General features: G+C 39.3%; 1 protein-coding gene across 5 annotated transcripts in view; it reads left to right on the top strand.

The window, feature by feature from the left end:
* Nucleotides 1–15,322, top strand: part of ZNF385D (zinc finger protein 385D) — an 886,977-nt gene that overhangs the window by 649,754 nt on the left and 221,901 nt on the right. For all 5 annotated transcript variants that reach the window (XM_053221511.1, XM_053221512.1, XM_027061946.2 and 2 more), the window contains one exon: nucleotides 12,042–12,181. In XM_053221511.1, coding sequence (XP_053077486.1) covers nucleotides 12,042–12,181 — 140 coding nt within the window. The remainder of the gene's footprint in view (nucleotides 1–12,041; nucleotides 12,182–15,322) is intronic.

Below are 15,322 nucleotides of genomic sequence, written 5' to 3'. Positions count from 1 at the left end.
TCTTAGGTTCAATAGAATTAATTAGGATGGATGTAAATCTAACTTCGTCTTTGCTCTTCTGGACTGTGTAGATCGTGTGAAAAGGAGAACTAAACCCATAACAGGTTAATTCAAACAGAAAAAGTGGGATATCTTTGGGTAAATGTATCTGGTTGGTTCATTCAGATGGCTGTAACAGAACAGACTGGGTGGCTTATAATCAACAGACGTTTATTCCTCACAGTTCTGGAAGTCGGGAAGTCCGAGATCAAAGCGCAGATGGGTTCAGTATCTGACAAGGCCTACTTTTTGATTCTAAGGCGTCTCCCACACACCTGGAAGGGGCGGGGATCTTTCTGGGGCCTCTTTCATAAAGATACTAATGCCATTCTTTTTTTTTTTTTTAATTTTTTTTTTAACGTTTATTTATTTATTTTTGAGACAGAGAGAGACAGAGCATGAAAGGGGGCTGGGTCAGCGAGAGGGAGACACAGAATCTGAAACAGGCTCCGGGCTCTGAGCTGTCAGCACAGGGGCCCGATGCGGGGCTCGAACTCACAGACCGCGAGATCGTGACCTGAGCCGAAGTCGGCGCTCAACCGACTGAGCCACCCAGGCGCCCCAATACTAATGCCATTCTTGAGGGCTGCACCCTGAGGACCGAATCGCCACCCAAAGGTCCACCTCTAAATATCATCAGGTTGGGAGCTGGGTTTCTAATTTATGGTGGGCACAAACGTTCAGTCTATTGGATTATGGTATTTGGTAGACTCAGTATATGCATAATATGCAATATACTGGATTATAAGCACCAGTGGAGCACGAAACTGAAATTGCTTCTTCAATAATCCAGTGCCTTACAAATGAGTCCCTCTCAGGATACACTGATTTGAGTTGCCTTGGCAAAGTTTAATTGAAATCAGTTTTTTGTGTATAGAATTTGTTTTTCTCTGTTATACATCATCAAAAGAAATGGCAATATCTGAATAAAATGTGGCTATAATGGCTTAGACTCTGGGAACAGAATTTTTGGTGTCAAAAGTTGGCCTCACACATTACTAAGGCTGTGACCTTGAGCAATTGTCTTAGCCTCATCATTATTCTTTTTTTTTTTTTTTTTTTAATTCACAAGGCTATGAAAGGACAAAAGGGGATACACTGTGTACAGTACTCAGCACAGTGCCCCATGTGTAGGAGCTGAAATGTAATTGCTTTTAGGTTGATGGAGGAAAGGGGAGTTGTTTAAAAGATAGAAAAAATTCACACTTAAAAAATGAAATCCATGGTTAAGCAACTTAGGTAGAGAAAAAATGCTAATGAAATTAGGTTATAAACAGATTAGAGCATTTTATGCTTGGACCATGAATTTAGTTTTTTTAAAGAAAACAATCAACAATGGAAGTTTAATTGGACTAAAAACATACGATAAAATGTTCCTGACCTTTTATCAAAAAACACCAATAAACTCTGTTTAGTTCCCATTTCTGTTCTAGTTTTTCCAGGAAGTTGCTGGTGAGTTTGCCTCTGGGCAGGTGCGTTCTCTGCCTTCTGTCTAGCAATTTCGCCAGTCCTACTCCGTCTTCCTCAATGGGCTAAAGATGCTCGAGGCTCAGGCTTAGACCCGGCCTCTTCTACACTTTCCTAAGGAAATCTTTTCCATGTCCATGACTTAATTTCCTACCTGACGACTCCAGTGCTTGCTCAGAGTGAAATCCACTCAAAACCTGCTTCTAAGCAGTAGTCCCTCTTATCCAATGGCTACTTTTCCACTTCTGCTTCAGGCTCATTATGGCAAAAACTTCCTCAAGTCAACTTGATAGCTTCACCATCTGCATAGTAAAAACACTACTTAAGATAAATGAAGGTGGTGTGCAATTCTTATTTCACTCATGTTTTCAAATGTTTACTTATTTTTGAGAGAGAGAGAGAGAGAGAGAGAGAGAGAGAGAGAGAGAGAGAGGAAGTGCATGCACACACAGGCACGTGGAGAGCAGGGGAAGGGCAGAGACAGGGAGACAGAGTATCCCAAGCAGCCTCCATGCTGTCAGTGCAGAGCCTGATGTGGGACTCGAACTCACAAACTGTGAGCTCGTGACCTGAGCCGAAACCAAGAGTCACACACTTAACCAACTGAGCCACCCCGGCACCTCTTATTTAACTCATTTTAATTGTACTGGGAGAACACACTAAACCGTTTAAGCTCAGGACATGTTTCATTAATACCACATTGACTACCTATGCACATTGGCTAGAGCTGGGACATGTTACATGCAAACGTAACACAATTATGTCATGTGGGAAAAAAACAAAAACAAAGGGAAAAAACAAAAACAGGAGGGAAGATATTTATCAGGCTTTGGAGGAACACATGCCCAGCACCATTGGCATAGCAAATTTCATGCAGGCAAGTCCCAGTTGAAAGTCACAGATCGTGGAAAAGCAATGCCAAGTAACAAGACTTCAACATCATTTCTTTTTCCCTCTCTAGAGTGAGATGACTAAAGCCTAGACATTATGAGCAAAATTACCCTGAGAGACAGATGTAGCTAGGCAGGTTTAACTGCCTACGTTAGCTGGATTTCCGCACTTGGCTATTAGTGAAACTGCATTGTGAGACACTTTGTTTCATGAAATAAAAGCTTTGTGATAGCACTCTCAAAGATTATCAGATATTAATAAACATTCATTTGCCCCAGGACTGACCCTTTTTGCATCCTCGGTTTGAAGATGTGGTATCATTTTTATCCAAAGCACTCATTATTCATTACTATTGATTTCAGCATTAAACATTTTTTTTAAATTAGGTTTCCCTTTGAGTACTATCATCATTGATCACACATGAAGATTCATATTGGCCGTTGTCTTCTCCAGGAGTGGACAAGTAATCCTTTCTGGTATGATTGCAACAGTGTCTGCCTTCTGACAGTGCCCACATTTGGCTCTTGGAAAGTTCTCCCTAATTGCAGAAGGAGAAGAAACGAGGACAAAGCAAGACTTTCTCTCTTATCAGCCATGCATTCTGAAACAGACTATACCAGGCAACTTATCTGTAAATTACTCATCACTCAAAAATGTCGGCATTTCACTGTAGCTGTAATGCCAATAGAACCTTCTGTGATAATAGAAATGCTTTCTAATTGCCATATACAACATGGTAGCCTCTATCCTCATGTGACTATTGAGCGTTTAGATGTGGCTAGTGTGACTGAGAAAACTGAATTTTTAATTTTACTAATTTTTAATTTAAAGTAGCCACCCAGGGAGCACTGGGTGGCTCAGTCAGTTGAGCATCTGATTCTTGATTTCAGCTCAGGTCATGATCTCAGTCATAGGATCAAGCCCCACATCTGGCTCAGTGCTGAGCATGGATCCTGCTTAGGATTCTCTCTCTCTCTCTCTCTCTCTCTCTCTCTCTCTCTCTCTCTCTCTCTGTGTCTCTGTCTCTCTGCCCTTCTCCCCACTTGCATGCTCTTTCTCTCTCTCTCTCTCTCAAAATAAATATTTTAAAAATAAAAACATAACAGCCATACACCCTAATGACTACCAAGTTGGACAGCTTGGTACTAGAGCACCTTTATTATTACTTATAATTTATTTTGTGAAATTAAATGTTGGGAAATTCCTCGTGAGGAATTGGTACTGAATCGAGAGGAATTTTTCAGGCAAAATCTTTTGACTTCTTGGGAGGAGGTACTTGTCCTGAGTTATGCACTCTTTGACAGAGGGGCTGAAATACAGGGTGAAAAGTCTAAATCTCCTAACTCTGGCATTCCTAACAAAATCTTCTCTAGTGTTTCCCAGGCACCAGAAATTGTCATGAAAGTTAGTTAAATAAATGTGAGATTCAACTTTTCTTCTAGTGAAGACTTGACTCATGATATTGGCAATGAGATAATAACTTTGTCGTTTTTTTTGTTTTTTTTTTTTTTAATTTTGGTCATGGTGTTCACTGACAGTGACAGAGAAAACAATGTTAGCTAGTCCTTTGTAGGTTCCTTCCAAAACGAGTTTTGAGGTGACTTACTGGGATACTTAAATACCGCCCTTAAGATGAGTAAATGAAGAATTTGATAAAGGGAAAATACAGCTTGCTCACATGTGTTTTCTGTCATGGTTAAAGATGGAGTTCTGACCACTGACTTGGGCTAATGTTTCTGAATCAGTGTTTCCAGAATGATGCTCCAGTTGCCCTGACTCATACCCCCATTCTCACCTCATTCCTCTCTGTGGTCAATCGAGAACAGGATGTGAGCTGAGAGCCACCATCCTGTGTGGCTTAGTGCTGCCACTTGCCTTGTGGATCCAAACTTGCTTTTAACATTTGAATTGACCTGCCAAGGACAAGTCACTTCAGGCCAATGAGGACCTTCATCCTGAGGGAGAAAGTGCTGGGTCAACTTTCCAAAACCTAGTAGGTAAATCAACAATGTAAACAGGGAGGAAATGAAGGCAATAAAAGAACAATTGTGACCAAATCACACTAAATTCAAATTTTATTTCAAAATAAGTTTCTAGTTTTTATCATTCACTTGTGAACCATATTTAAACAAAGATCAAAACTGAGTGGGAGTTGGGATCACTGTGTAAGGAAACATAGTAAACATACAGTTTTCTAGCCAGAAAGTTGAAATATCATCACAACATTGTATTACCCAGCCAACAACCTTGAGTATTTGAGAGGCAGTAACACAAAGGAATACAACAAACACATATTTATTTTTCTGATTTGGCAAGTAGATGTTAAAGAATGCAAACTTGAGGGCCTTTGAAACATATTTGATATGATATGCATGGCCTTCTGGATTCTTTCTCAAATACAGGGCAGTGCCAGGATGTTCCCATGGTAGATAAATATCTGTGATAAATACTGAATATTCCCTTATCATAGCCTTTACAAGGAATGTAAATCAAAGGCTTGATTTTTTTTTTTTGAGTAGCAATAAAAAATTCAAGATTTCTCATTTTAATGCATTACGTCCAGTTGCTAAGGAGCTGGCTTGCCTTATATGGCAAAACTGACTTTGTAGAGTGTTTTTGTTGTTGTTGTTGTTATTTTGTTTGTTTTTGTGGTTGTTTTAACTTAAAAGCTGTTTGCATCAGTGCTTTGAAAATTGTTCAGGTCCCTAGTACTCACAACAAATTCCATTTCTTACCCGTGTGACTTTAGGTAAGATACTTTGCTTCCTGGAGCTTTGGCTTTTGAGTTTGTAAATTGAGTATTATAACAGATACATAGAAGAATTGTTGTGCATTTCATTCTTTTTTTTATATTGTTATTTTTTTAAGTTTTTATTTAAATTCCAGTTAGTTAACATACAGTGTAATGCTAGTTTCAGGTGTACAATTTAGTGATTCAACACTTCATTCAACACCTGGTGCTCATCACAAGTGCTTCCTTAATTCCCGTCACCTGTTTAACCCATTCCCCCCCCCCCCACCCACCTCCCCTCTGGTAAACATCAGTTTGTTGTTGGGCATTTTAAAGGAATTAACGGAGAGCCAAGCTAGTCCATGCAATTACTCAATAGATTTATAAAATGTAGCTATTATATTCTCTACTGTTGCTCACTCCCGCCCACCTGGCTGGCAGATTTCACTAACCACAGCACTCCATGGCCAGTGTTTTGTGTCAAATCAAATTTTACCTTTATGCCCACAATCCATCATTTGTGTTTCAGTTCATGTTCTTGGGATCAGATGTAAATTTCTTGCCTACCGTCACATAGACCCCAGAATTCCTAGTGCACCTTTCCATTCCCTCCTGCGATGGATGGAATAGTGTTTCATGTGTATGAAAGTAGTTGCTTCACAAGTAACTACTTAGGACTTGGTATTATATAAAATGCTCTTGATGTTTCCCAGTTAGGAATGAATATTCTGAGTGGTTTAGTAGTTTAATCATAGGTCACTATTGAAAAAAAATATATATATATACACACACACACATATACATATACATATATATACACATATATACTATAGTTAAGTGTGTATATATATATACACATACATATAATTATGTATTTAATACAAAAATTAATATGCATATATTTAATAAATAAAAGTATATAATTAAATTTGTATATATACATACATATGTATGTGTGTATATACACACATATATATAATAAGGAAATAAGGAAATAGATACTATAGAAATTATTTATCCCATCAGGAAATCAGTTCTGAAGCCTACACTATTTTGAATATTGAATAGCATCAGCCCTTGATTATTTTGAACTTTGGTTTTATCATTTGGAGAAATGAAAGATTAACTAGTAGGTTAAGCTGTCAGGCAGAACATCTGTGATTGATAAACCCTGAATGGATTAAATGCAGAAGTTCAAGGTTAAAGTGTTATATTACAGAAAGAACACTGAGCACTCTGATGGAGCATTTCAGAATATTGATTGACAAAGTATCCTCTTTGTGAAGACTTTCTTTCTGCAGGGATCAAAATAAACAAAGTGAAGGATAGGAACATGCTTTTAAAATTGTCTTGATTGACTGCTTTCAGAGACCCCGGTTTGTGTCTTCAGGAACTTGGAAAGTTCCTTTGCAATTTATTAGGTTCATTAAAACATATATGCCTCACCCAGTGAGCACCAATATCGGGCAGGCATTGTGCTAGGCACTGTATATATGTTGTCTCTAATATGATAAGCTTCAAGTAGCAACCAGTGTCTTAGAATTCCTCTGTTTCTGTATGAATTATTAAAACAGACATTTCCAAATCTATATTTTCATTTGATTTTCAAAAATGCAAACATTTGAGGTGCCCATCTGTTACTCTGCCACATAATCTTTATTAAAAATACTCTGATTGGGATGCAAGCTGATGCGGCCACTCTGGAAAACAGTATGGAGGTTCCTCAAAAAACTAAAAATAGAACTACCCTACGACCCAGCAATTGCACTACTAGGCATTTATCCACAGGATACAGGTGTGCTGTTTCTAAGGGACACATGCACCCACCCCCATGTTTATAGCAGCACTATCAACAATAGCCGCAGTATGGAAAGAGCCCAAATGTCCATCGATGAATGAATGGATAAAGAAGATGGGGTATATTTATACAATGGAGTATGACTCGGCAATCAAAAAGAATGAAATCTTGCCATTTGCAACTACATGGATGGAACTGGAGGGTATTATGCTAAGTGAAATTAATCAGAGAAAGACAAATATCATATGACTTCACTCATATGAGGACTTTAAGAGACAAAACAAATGAACATAAGGGAAGCGAAACAAAAATAATATAAAACCAGGGAGGGGCATAACAGAAGAGACTCATAAATATGGAGAACAAACTGAGGGTTACTGGAGGGGTTGTGGGAGGGGCGATGGGCTAAATGGGCAAGGAGCACTAAGGAATCTACTCCTGAAATCATTGTGGCACTATATGCTAACTAATTTGGGTGTAAATTTTAAAAAATAAAAAATTAAAAAAAATAAAAGAACTCAAACCTTTCAGTTAAAAAATACTCTATTAACAAACAGGTTACTTTAGTATTTTTTCAAACTCACAAATTTGTACTTTTGTAAATATACAACTGTCTTGTGAATAGACCAAAGTGATATTTAGTGTTTGCTCTATAGTTCAGTTCTAAATTCTAAATATAAACTAACAGAAATAAATATACAAAAGGCACAGAGGAAATTTTGTGAGCTTTAATGATTATCTTATTTACTTAATACCTTAATGTCTAACATTTGATACTCAATGATTTTTTTTTAATTTTTTGACTTTAATGGTATATTAGAAATTTGGTATATAGAGAGATTAACTTCTCTGAATTCAGAATAATTTGTAAAGTTGAATTTGTTAAGCCTGTGTATGTTAAAATTTCCTAGGCTTTGATATATATGTTACTAGACATATATACACAGAGTTTCAAATAAAAAAGGCATGAACTTAACATTTTTTCAGTCTCTACTCATGGAGGTTTCAAAATGCTTTCCTCAAATTAAGAGTACCAATATTTCCAGAAGTGTGACATTCCAAGGAATGAAGTGACACTGTTGGTAAACAGTAACAACAAAGCTACTCTTTTTTTTTTTTAAGTATATTTATTTTGAGATGGAGGGAGAGAGCACACTCAAGAGCGAGAGGGAGGGGCAGAGAGAGAGAGGGAGAGAGAAAAATCCCAAATGGATTTTTTCAGCATTGGGCTTGAACCCATGAACCTTGAAATCATGACCTGAGCCAAAACCAAGAGTCAGACACTTAACCAACTGGGCCATCCAGGGGCCCCACGAAACTACTCTTTTTAACGTATAGAAATACCTACAAATTCATTAGGTATTTTAATGCTTACTATTGTTAAGACAATTTCATAATAAGGAAAATAATAATAAACATATATTTGTATCCTAAATGCAATAATTTCTATTAAAAAAAATGAAGACATGAAATCGCTATCTTCTCGAGAATATTTTAATCTGCTTTACAAATGAAATACGTCTTATTTGCTGATTTTGATTTTGCGATATTGCAAATAATATTCTTGCTGCTGAGCCTGTACAGATTGGTACAAGGAAATATTTCAGGACTTAGCCAAATTTTAAAAGTAGAAATGTTAGTCACAGGGGTGCCTGGGTGGCTCAGTCGGTTAAGCATCTGACCTCGGCTCAGGTCATGATCTCACGGTCCATGAGTTCGAGCCCTGCATCGGGCTCTGTGCTGATAGCTCGGAGCCTGGAGCTGTGTCTCCCTCTCTCTCTGACCCTCCCTCGTTCATGCTCTGTCTCTCTCTGTCTCAAAAATAAATAAACATTAAAAAAAAAAGAAATGTTAGTCACAGATCATTTTTAAGAGGTATCTTCAATTTTGTTCCTCAATATCAACACTATAGATTTAGAAGCATGAATCTATTTTAGAATAAAGCAAGTCAACATTTCACTTAGACTCATGAATAGTTATGCCCTGCTGTCCAAGTTCTTCTGGAAGTGGGCTCTGAGACTTTATTGGGGAACATCTTCTGTGAGCAATGAGGCATGCAGGATTGGGCAGTGGGAAAAGTTGAACTGTGATGCAGTCACATCAGAGGCCTCCTTCTATCCTAGATCGTATGAGGAGGTCTGAACTGAAATCAGAACTTCAGAGTTGTCTTGAGGCAAAAGGGAGAAGGCCTGACGCCTGTTTTAATCAGTCCTTGCACTCTGGAGGAGTTTGAGCTTGGGTGAGGCAGCACCCTCCGCGCCCAAGGCGATGCATGTAAAGAATCTCAGGTGTGAGTCCTCAGCTCCCAGCGCTCCCAGCTCTCCCAGGAGCTGGGGAAGGGGGTGTGGAGACACACCACAGCATCCACTACACCTGTGTTTGCATAGCCACTAGCCACAAGTATGCCCTGACATGTCCTCTGCTTTCCAACCATCGTCTTGGTTTATTAAAACAGATAGGAAGAGATGGACTTAAATAGTTTGCCTAGGTTCCCTACATGTTATGACTCTTCCTTGATATTTTGTATCCCCTACTAAGGAAAACCCAGCGGCAACATTAAGAGAAGGTCTTGAATCATTCCTCTTAAGTGTAAATGAAATACGCATCTTGGGGGAAGAGAGGTAGGTATTAACTTTACCAAGCAATCAACCAACTATGTGCCTCTGACTGTGCTGGATAAAATAAATAAGCTTCAACTGTCTCTTTAACCTTTTTGGATATCCTGAACTAGAGGGGGACTTATAATGAAATAATTACAAAATATGTTCCTGCTGAATTGCATTCTTGTAATTATAAGAATGGAATGTTTTGATGGAAGCTACATTAACAGCTAAGGAGTTTTCCAACTTATTTTTTTCCCTCTATGATATTATGTTAGTCCTTACCTAATTTCTGATATTTTTAAGCTCAAGCACGGTGATGGATGTAGATGAATACCTTTTGCAAAGCATGATGTGTCACTCAGATAAAAATCACATAAAGTTATTAAAGCTCACTACTATTTGTGGACTTGTTAAACCATGTCACTGATACCCACCAAGGCATATTTTACTTTGAGTTTTCTGAAGACGTGCTGACCAAAAATTTATTTTGGTTCTTTAACTTTTTATCGAAAGAGAAATTCTTAGCAATACTACACTCAAGACAGACCTATCACCAAAGTTTTATGGGTGCTCTAAGAAAGTTTAGACACCCGCACTCAGAATACTAACAGGTGGACAAGAAAACAAGTTTATGTTGTGCTTTGGTGACTGTGGACTTGTTTTTTTTTTTTTTTTTTGCTTTTATCTGTGTTTGTTTCAACATCTGCCCTCTATTTTCTGGCTTGTACTACTTTTTATTTTAATTGGTTTGCTGATTCAAACTTGCTGTGTTTGGCCTTGCTGTTGTTAAGCAATATTTTAAGAGGGAAGTGAAAAAGAGTGGGAAAAAATACTGGTTTTGTTAATTTGGCTCCAGCTGGTTTTATACCTGGAAACAGGAGAGTTAATGGTTTTTCAGTATGGTTAATTAAATCTTGTGCTGATGGCTTCTGTTGTAGGTATTAAGTCACCCGCCTTGTTATTAACTCATCCACTGGTCTAGTAGGGTTAGATTTGCCATCAGGGAATCATTTTTAGAATGTTTACTTTGTGTTCAGTAACTGATTGAGGACAGAATGATGCTCGGCATCCAGCTGACCAGAGAGTTGATTGTGAGATTAAAAAAAGAAAAAAATTTTTTTTCTATTTTATGTTTATTTATGTTTGAGACGGAGAGAGAGACAGAGCATGAGCAGGGTGGGGCAGAGAGAGAGGGAGACACAGAATCCGAAGCAGGCTCAAGGCTCTGAGCTGTCAGCACAGAGCCCAATGTAGGGCTTGAACTCACGAACTGTGAGATCAATCATGACCTGAGCTGAAGTTGGGGCTTAATGGACTGAGCCACCCAGGCGCCCCAATTGTGAGATTTTTAAAGGTTATTCCTATGGGTCTCACTCTACTTTGTTTTGAAAACAAAATGGCAGGCAAGAAAGTGGTGCAGACATGGGCCTCTCTTGCTTGTCTCATCTGTCTCTTAGAGTTCTTTTCCGTGAGAAAGGAAAACTCCCACTGCATTTTGTTTTCCTAATGCTTCTTGGATTTTCACCAGCAGGTTTTTACAGTCTGTTGCTTGCCTCTCAGATTAGAAGAATGCTGGCATATTTTAACAGTTTCCTAGGATTCAAACAGCCTTTAATTAACAGCAAATTGATGTTTTGGAATGTTACCAAAATATGGGAGACTGAACACTGGGATGTGCTTCTTTCCTTCCAGCTTCTGAGTGCACGGAGTCCTCTAATGGGGAGTGGGGGAGAGGGGTGAAGGTGTTCCTTTGCAAACAGCTGGTTGCCTACCAGTATGCAAAGGGTGTCTTTGTTGGCATGATATTCCCACTGCTTGCTCATTGGTGGCCTTCTAAATTCCACCTACTCACGACTGGGAAGGAGGCAGGTAGTCCTTGAATGCTCAAAGCTGCGGGGTGCTCAACAGTTCAGGGACTGCTTGGTTTGTAGCTGGGTTCACTTGTTTTAATCTTCCAGTTGCCAGGGCAGTAAGGTATGGCTGCCTGTCTTTGTGGTTAAGTTTCTTTTCCATGCCAAGTTCATGTTATCTTGCTGCCAGAGTTTTGGACATACTGGAAAAGAGCAGTTCTGTAAAATAATCGCTTAGAATTGATGCACATTCTGAGCAGAAGTTAGTTTTCAAAGAGAGAGTGTGGTGGAGGGTGTTCCTTCTGAATCAAGGGATTTCAGTGAAGGGTTTGTTGCTGATCCAACCCAGAGCTTTAGGCAGGAAAGGAAGGATAGGTTGGGGAGCATGAAATGTTTGAAAGGGTAACTGTTACCTACACAACCACGTAGTTATATCTGAGGAGGGGAAGGGAGAAGCTCAGCTGGCTCCCTCCGCCTAATGGCAGATCTGCTCATTGGCCGGTTTCCAGTTGAGGTCACTACACTCCATGGCCTGTTTTCTCCACTAACCCACAAAGCCGGCCTTTTGGGCTCAAAGGACGCCTCAACGTTTTTTGTTTTTTGTTGTTTTTTTTTAACGTGCATCATGTCCCTGATGGCTCCCTTTGCTCTCCTCTCTGCAGGTGGTACATGCCAGAGCCCTGCTCTCCCAGCCCTGGTCCGTCCACCAGCCCCTCCTCTGCAACCTTCGCTGGATATCAAACCCTTTCTTCCCTTTCCTCTGGACACTGCTGCGGTCAACCTCTTCCCCAATTTTAATGCGGTAAGTCTCAAGGTCAAATTTGCATATGTCACCGTGGTAAGTGCCTGGGGTACGTTTTTTGTTGTCGTTGGTTTTCTTTTTTGAGAGGGTTATTTTATTTTTTTGAGCGAATGCTCATATACATTATTGTGTTATTTCTCAAAGGAGAGTTTGCTGCAGCGTCGTTTCAATACAATATTGGAGGCTATGGGGTTCCTTTTTATAGCTGAGCCTTTGGGATTTGTTATGAACAATAAATTCATTTGGCCACAAGGTTGTAACTTCGTTGCAGAACGGAAAGGGGAGAAGTTGACCCAATAGCCATAAGACTGGTCTTGATTTGCCAGGGGTGAGTCAGTCACTACTTTTGTCTTACTCTATCAACAACAGATAAAGTGAATTATATGAAAGCCACTAAGTAGCTGGCTGCCTGGTTACGTAAGGTCTCCAGAACCAGGCTCCTTCAAGGGAAAATTAAAAGAGGTTTAATCTGGGGCGCCTGGGTGGCTCAGTTGGTTAAGCGTCCGACTTCGGCTCAGGTCATGATCTCGCAGCCGGTGAGTTCGGGTCCCTCATCGGGCTCTGTGCTGACTGCTCAGACCCTGGAACCTGCTTCAGATTCTGTGTCTCCCTCTCTCTCTCTGCTCCTCCCCCATTCACGCACTCTCTGTCTCTCAAAGATGAATAAATGTTTAAAAAAATATAAAAAAAAAAGAGGTTTAATCTGACTGCATTGGTCTTGAGTTCATGTCTCCCCTTTAGTGTCTTTCTGGGTAACACTGACAATTCCATTATTTTGTTGGCGTTTATCTAAATGAAAACCTAATGAATTTGTTATAGAGAACATTATAATTCAAGTAGATGTCTAAAAACATAAACATATTCCTTCTATCTGGATCCTGCACTTTAATTTTCAAATCTGTTGCCACTTTTCTGATTTAATAAAGAGGACCCTGATAATCACAATAATGATACATTCCATTTGAAGAGCACTTTTTTCCTCCTTAAAACAACTCAGTGTTCTGGTAGTGGGAGTTTTTTGGTTTTGGTGTGTGTGCTTTTTCCTTCGTGCCTTGTCACAGTTGCTCAGTTAAGTCTTTCTTAAATTGCTTTATGTTTTGGACTTTGCCAGTGGCCTTCTCAACAAACTCAATGACTTACTTGCTTCTATTTTCACTCTTAGCATGTCTTTATAAGTTGACAGATTTCTCATATTCATCATCATCTCTCTTTGTACAAGCCGTGAGAGAGTATTGTGATGATGAAAATAGAAATAAGGGTTGAAAAGGTTAGAAACCAGAAAGTGACTTTTTTTTCCCCCTAATGTCATCTGATTCAGATTTCAGCAGTTTGTCATAATGCAGGTTTGAGCTTATCAATGACAATGACGGGATGTGTCAACACAACCAAAGCAAAGAGGATTAAGATGGGAGGTCACTGAATGCCCAGTGACCTAAATAATACAGATTTCTTGTTGTAACATCTTGTTCCCATGATGAAATTTTAAAAACTTTCCCACAATTAGATCATTCTCTTTCAAGAGACACAAGTGGGTCTTGTTTTCTTTAATAATACTTCATCGGGGGGACTTTGGTCATGCCAGTGAGAAGGTATAGTTATATGCTAGTCCTTGCTAAAGGGCAGGGGACAATCAGCATGATCACTTTGTTCTTTTAGGGATGAGGGATTTTCCATGGAAATCTTACTTTGAAATTGATGGAGCATAAACGGAACTGCATAAAGATCATGTTTCCAAAGTAGAGGTTTCTAATCCAAGGTGTTTCAAGAATACTAGAGAAAAAAATTGCTCAGCATCAAATTCTCTGGTTTTTTAAGTGACCACACAGAAGTCCCCTGGGTTCCCTTTCTCTGCTCCTCTGTTAAGTGGCTTCCTGGCATAGTCTTGCTTCCCAGATACCCGGAGATGATCCATCAAGGTGCTTTACCTGGCCTCTGAGACCACTTGGCATCCTGTCAGTTCGGTCTCATGTCAGCTTTAGAGCAGTTGAGGCGAAGTTCCTGGAAGGCTGTAAAAAACTGGGCTTTAAACTTGCGATTTGCCAGTTGAGAAACATTAAAAGCAAAATGATTAATTTGATGGATGTAAGTATTGTTTGTCATAAAAAAATATGAGTGATATGCTCAGCTATTAGACACTGAGCAGTCTCTTTATCCTCTTGACTACTGTTTCCTCCTCTTTAAAGAGAGTGGACCTACTACTCTCTTCCTTTGGGGATTATTTCATTCAAATATTTGAGTTTTTGTGGCAAAGGAGGCATTGTATGATGATCAGACTGGACCCTGCAACTAGACTGACTGCATTCAAATCTCAAAGTTGCTACTTAACCATCAATACAACCTTGGGTAAGTGACACAACCCCATATATCTCAATATCTTCATCTGTAAAATAGGATTAAAAATTAACCTACTTCTTAGGCATGTGGTAATGCTTGTGTGGGTTAAATAATGGAGAACACCACTCGACCCACAGCAAGCACTATTTGAGTGATACGTAGTATGTTCATACATAGCCTGTAAACTCTTGTTGGTTTGAATGTGGCAGTTCATTGACTGATTGCAAAAGTTTGGCTTGATTCTTTTTCCTCTATGATGAATTTTGACTTATGTTTGTATTTGCTCCATTTAAGGGGACCCTCTGTTGCTGCACACCTTAAGTTATTTCCTTTCAGTGCTAGTCAAGCAGCAGCCATGCAAGGATTAAGCCACTCCTTGCTTCATACTGAAGAGAATGGTTGCAAAGCCCATAATCAGGTGGCTTTGGACTCAGAGTTAGTATAGAGCACTTCTATAACTAATGGCCTGACTTCTTGATTTTGTAGCAGGTATGAATCTCAATCCATGAATTCAGGGTGTATGAAGCATAATTTTTTTATGCAGTAAATTGATTTTATTCCTGAATCAAAAGCCCATTTTATAATGAAGGGAAATGCAATTTAATTCTGTTTCAGGGTGTGCTGTGGTTCTGGAATGTAACAGGATATCCATCCAGCCCTTGGTGGGAAACTACCTCTGTTCACTAAGCTCTTTATCCACATAGGCATTCATAGATGGTCAGCACCTGGTTAGCATGGCTGTTTAGGCCCCCACCTTCCAACTTTGGACACACAAACTTTGCATGGCTGTTGGTGGTCCCTTCTGCC

The sequence above is a fragment of the Acinonyx jubatus genome, chromosome C2, assembly GCF_027475565.1.
Source record: "Acinonyx jubatus isolate Ajub_Pintada_27869175 chromosome C2, VMU_Ajub_asm_v1.0, whole genome shotgun sequence".
In the NCBI taxonomy this organism is placed as follows: Eukaryota; Metazoa; Chordata; class Mammalia; order Carnivora; family Felidae; genus Acinonyx; species Acinonyx jubatus.
This window is presented reverse-complemented; position numbering and strand designations above follow the sequence as displayed.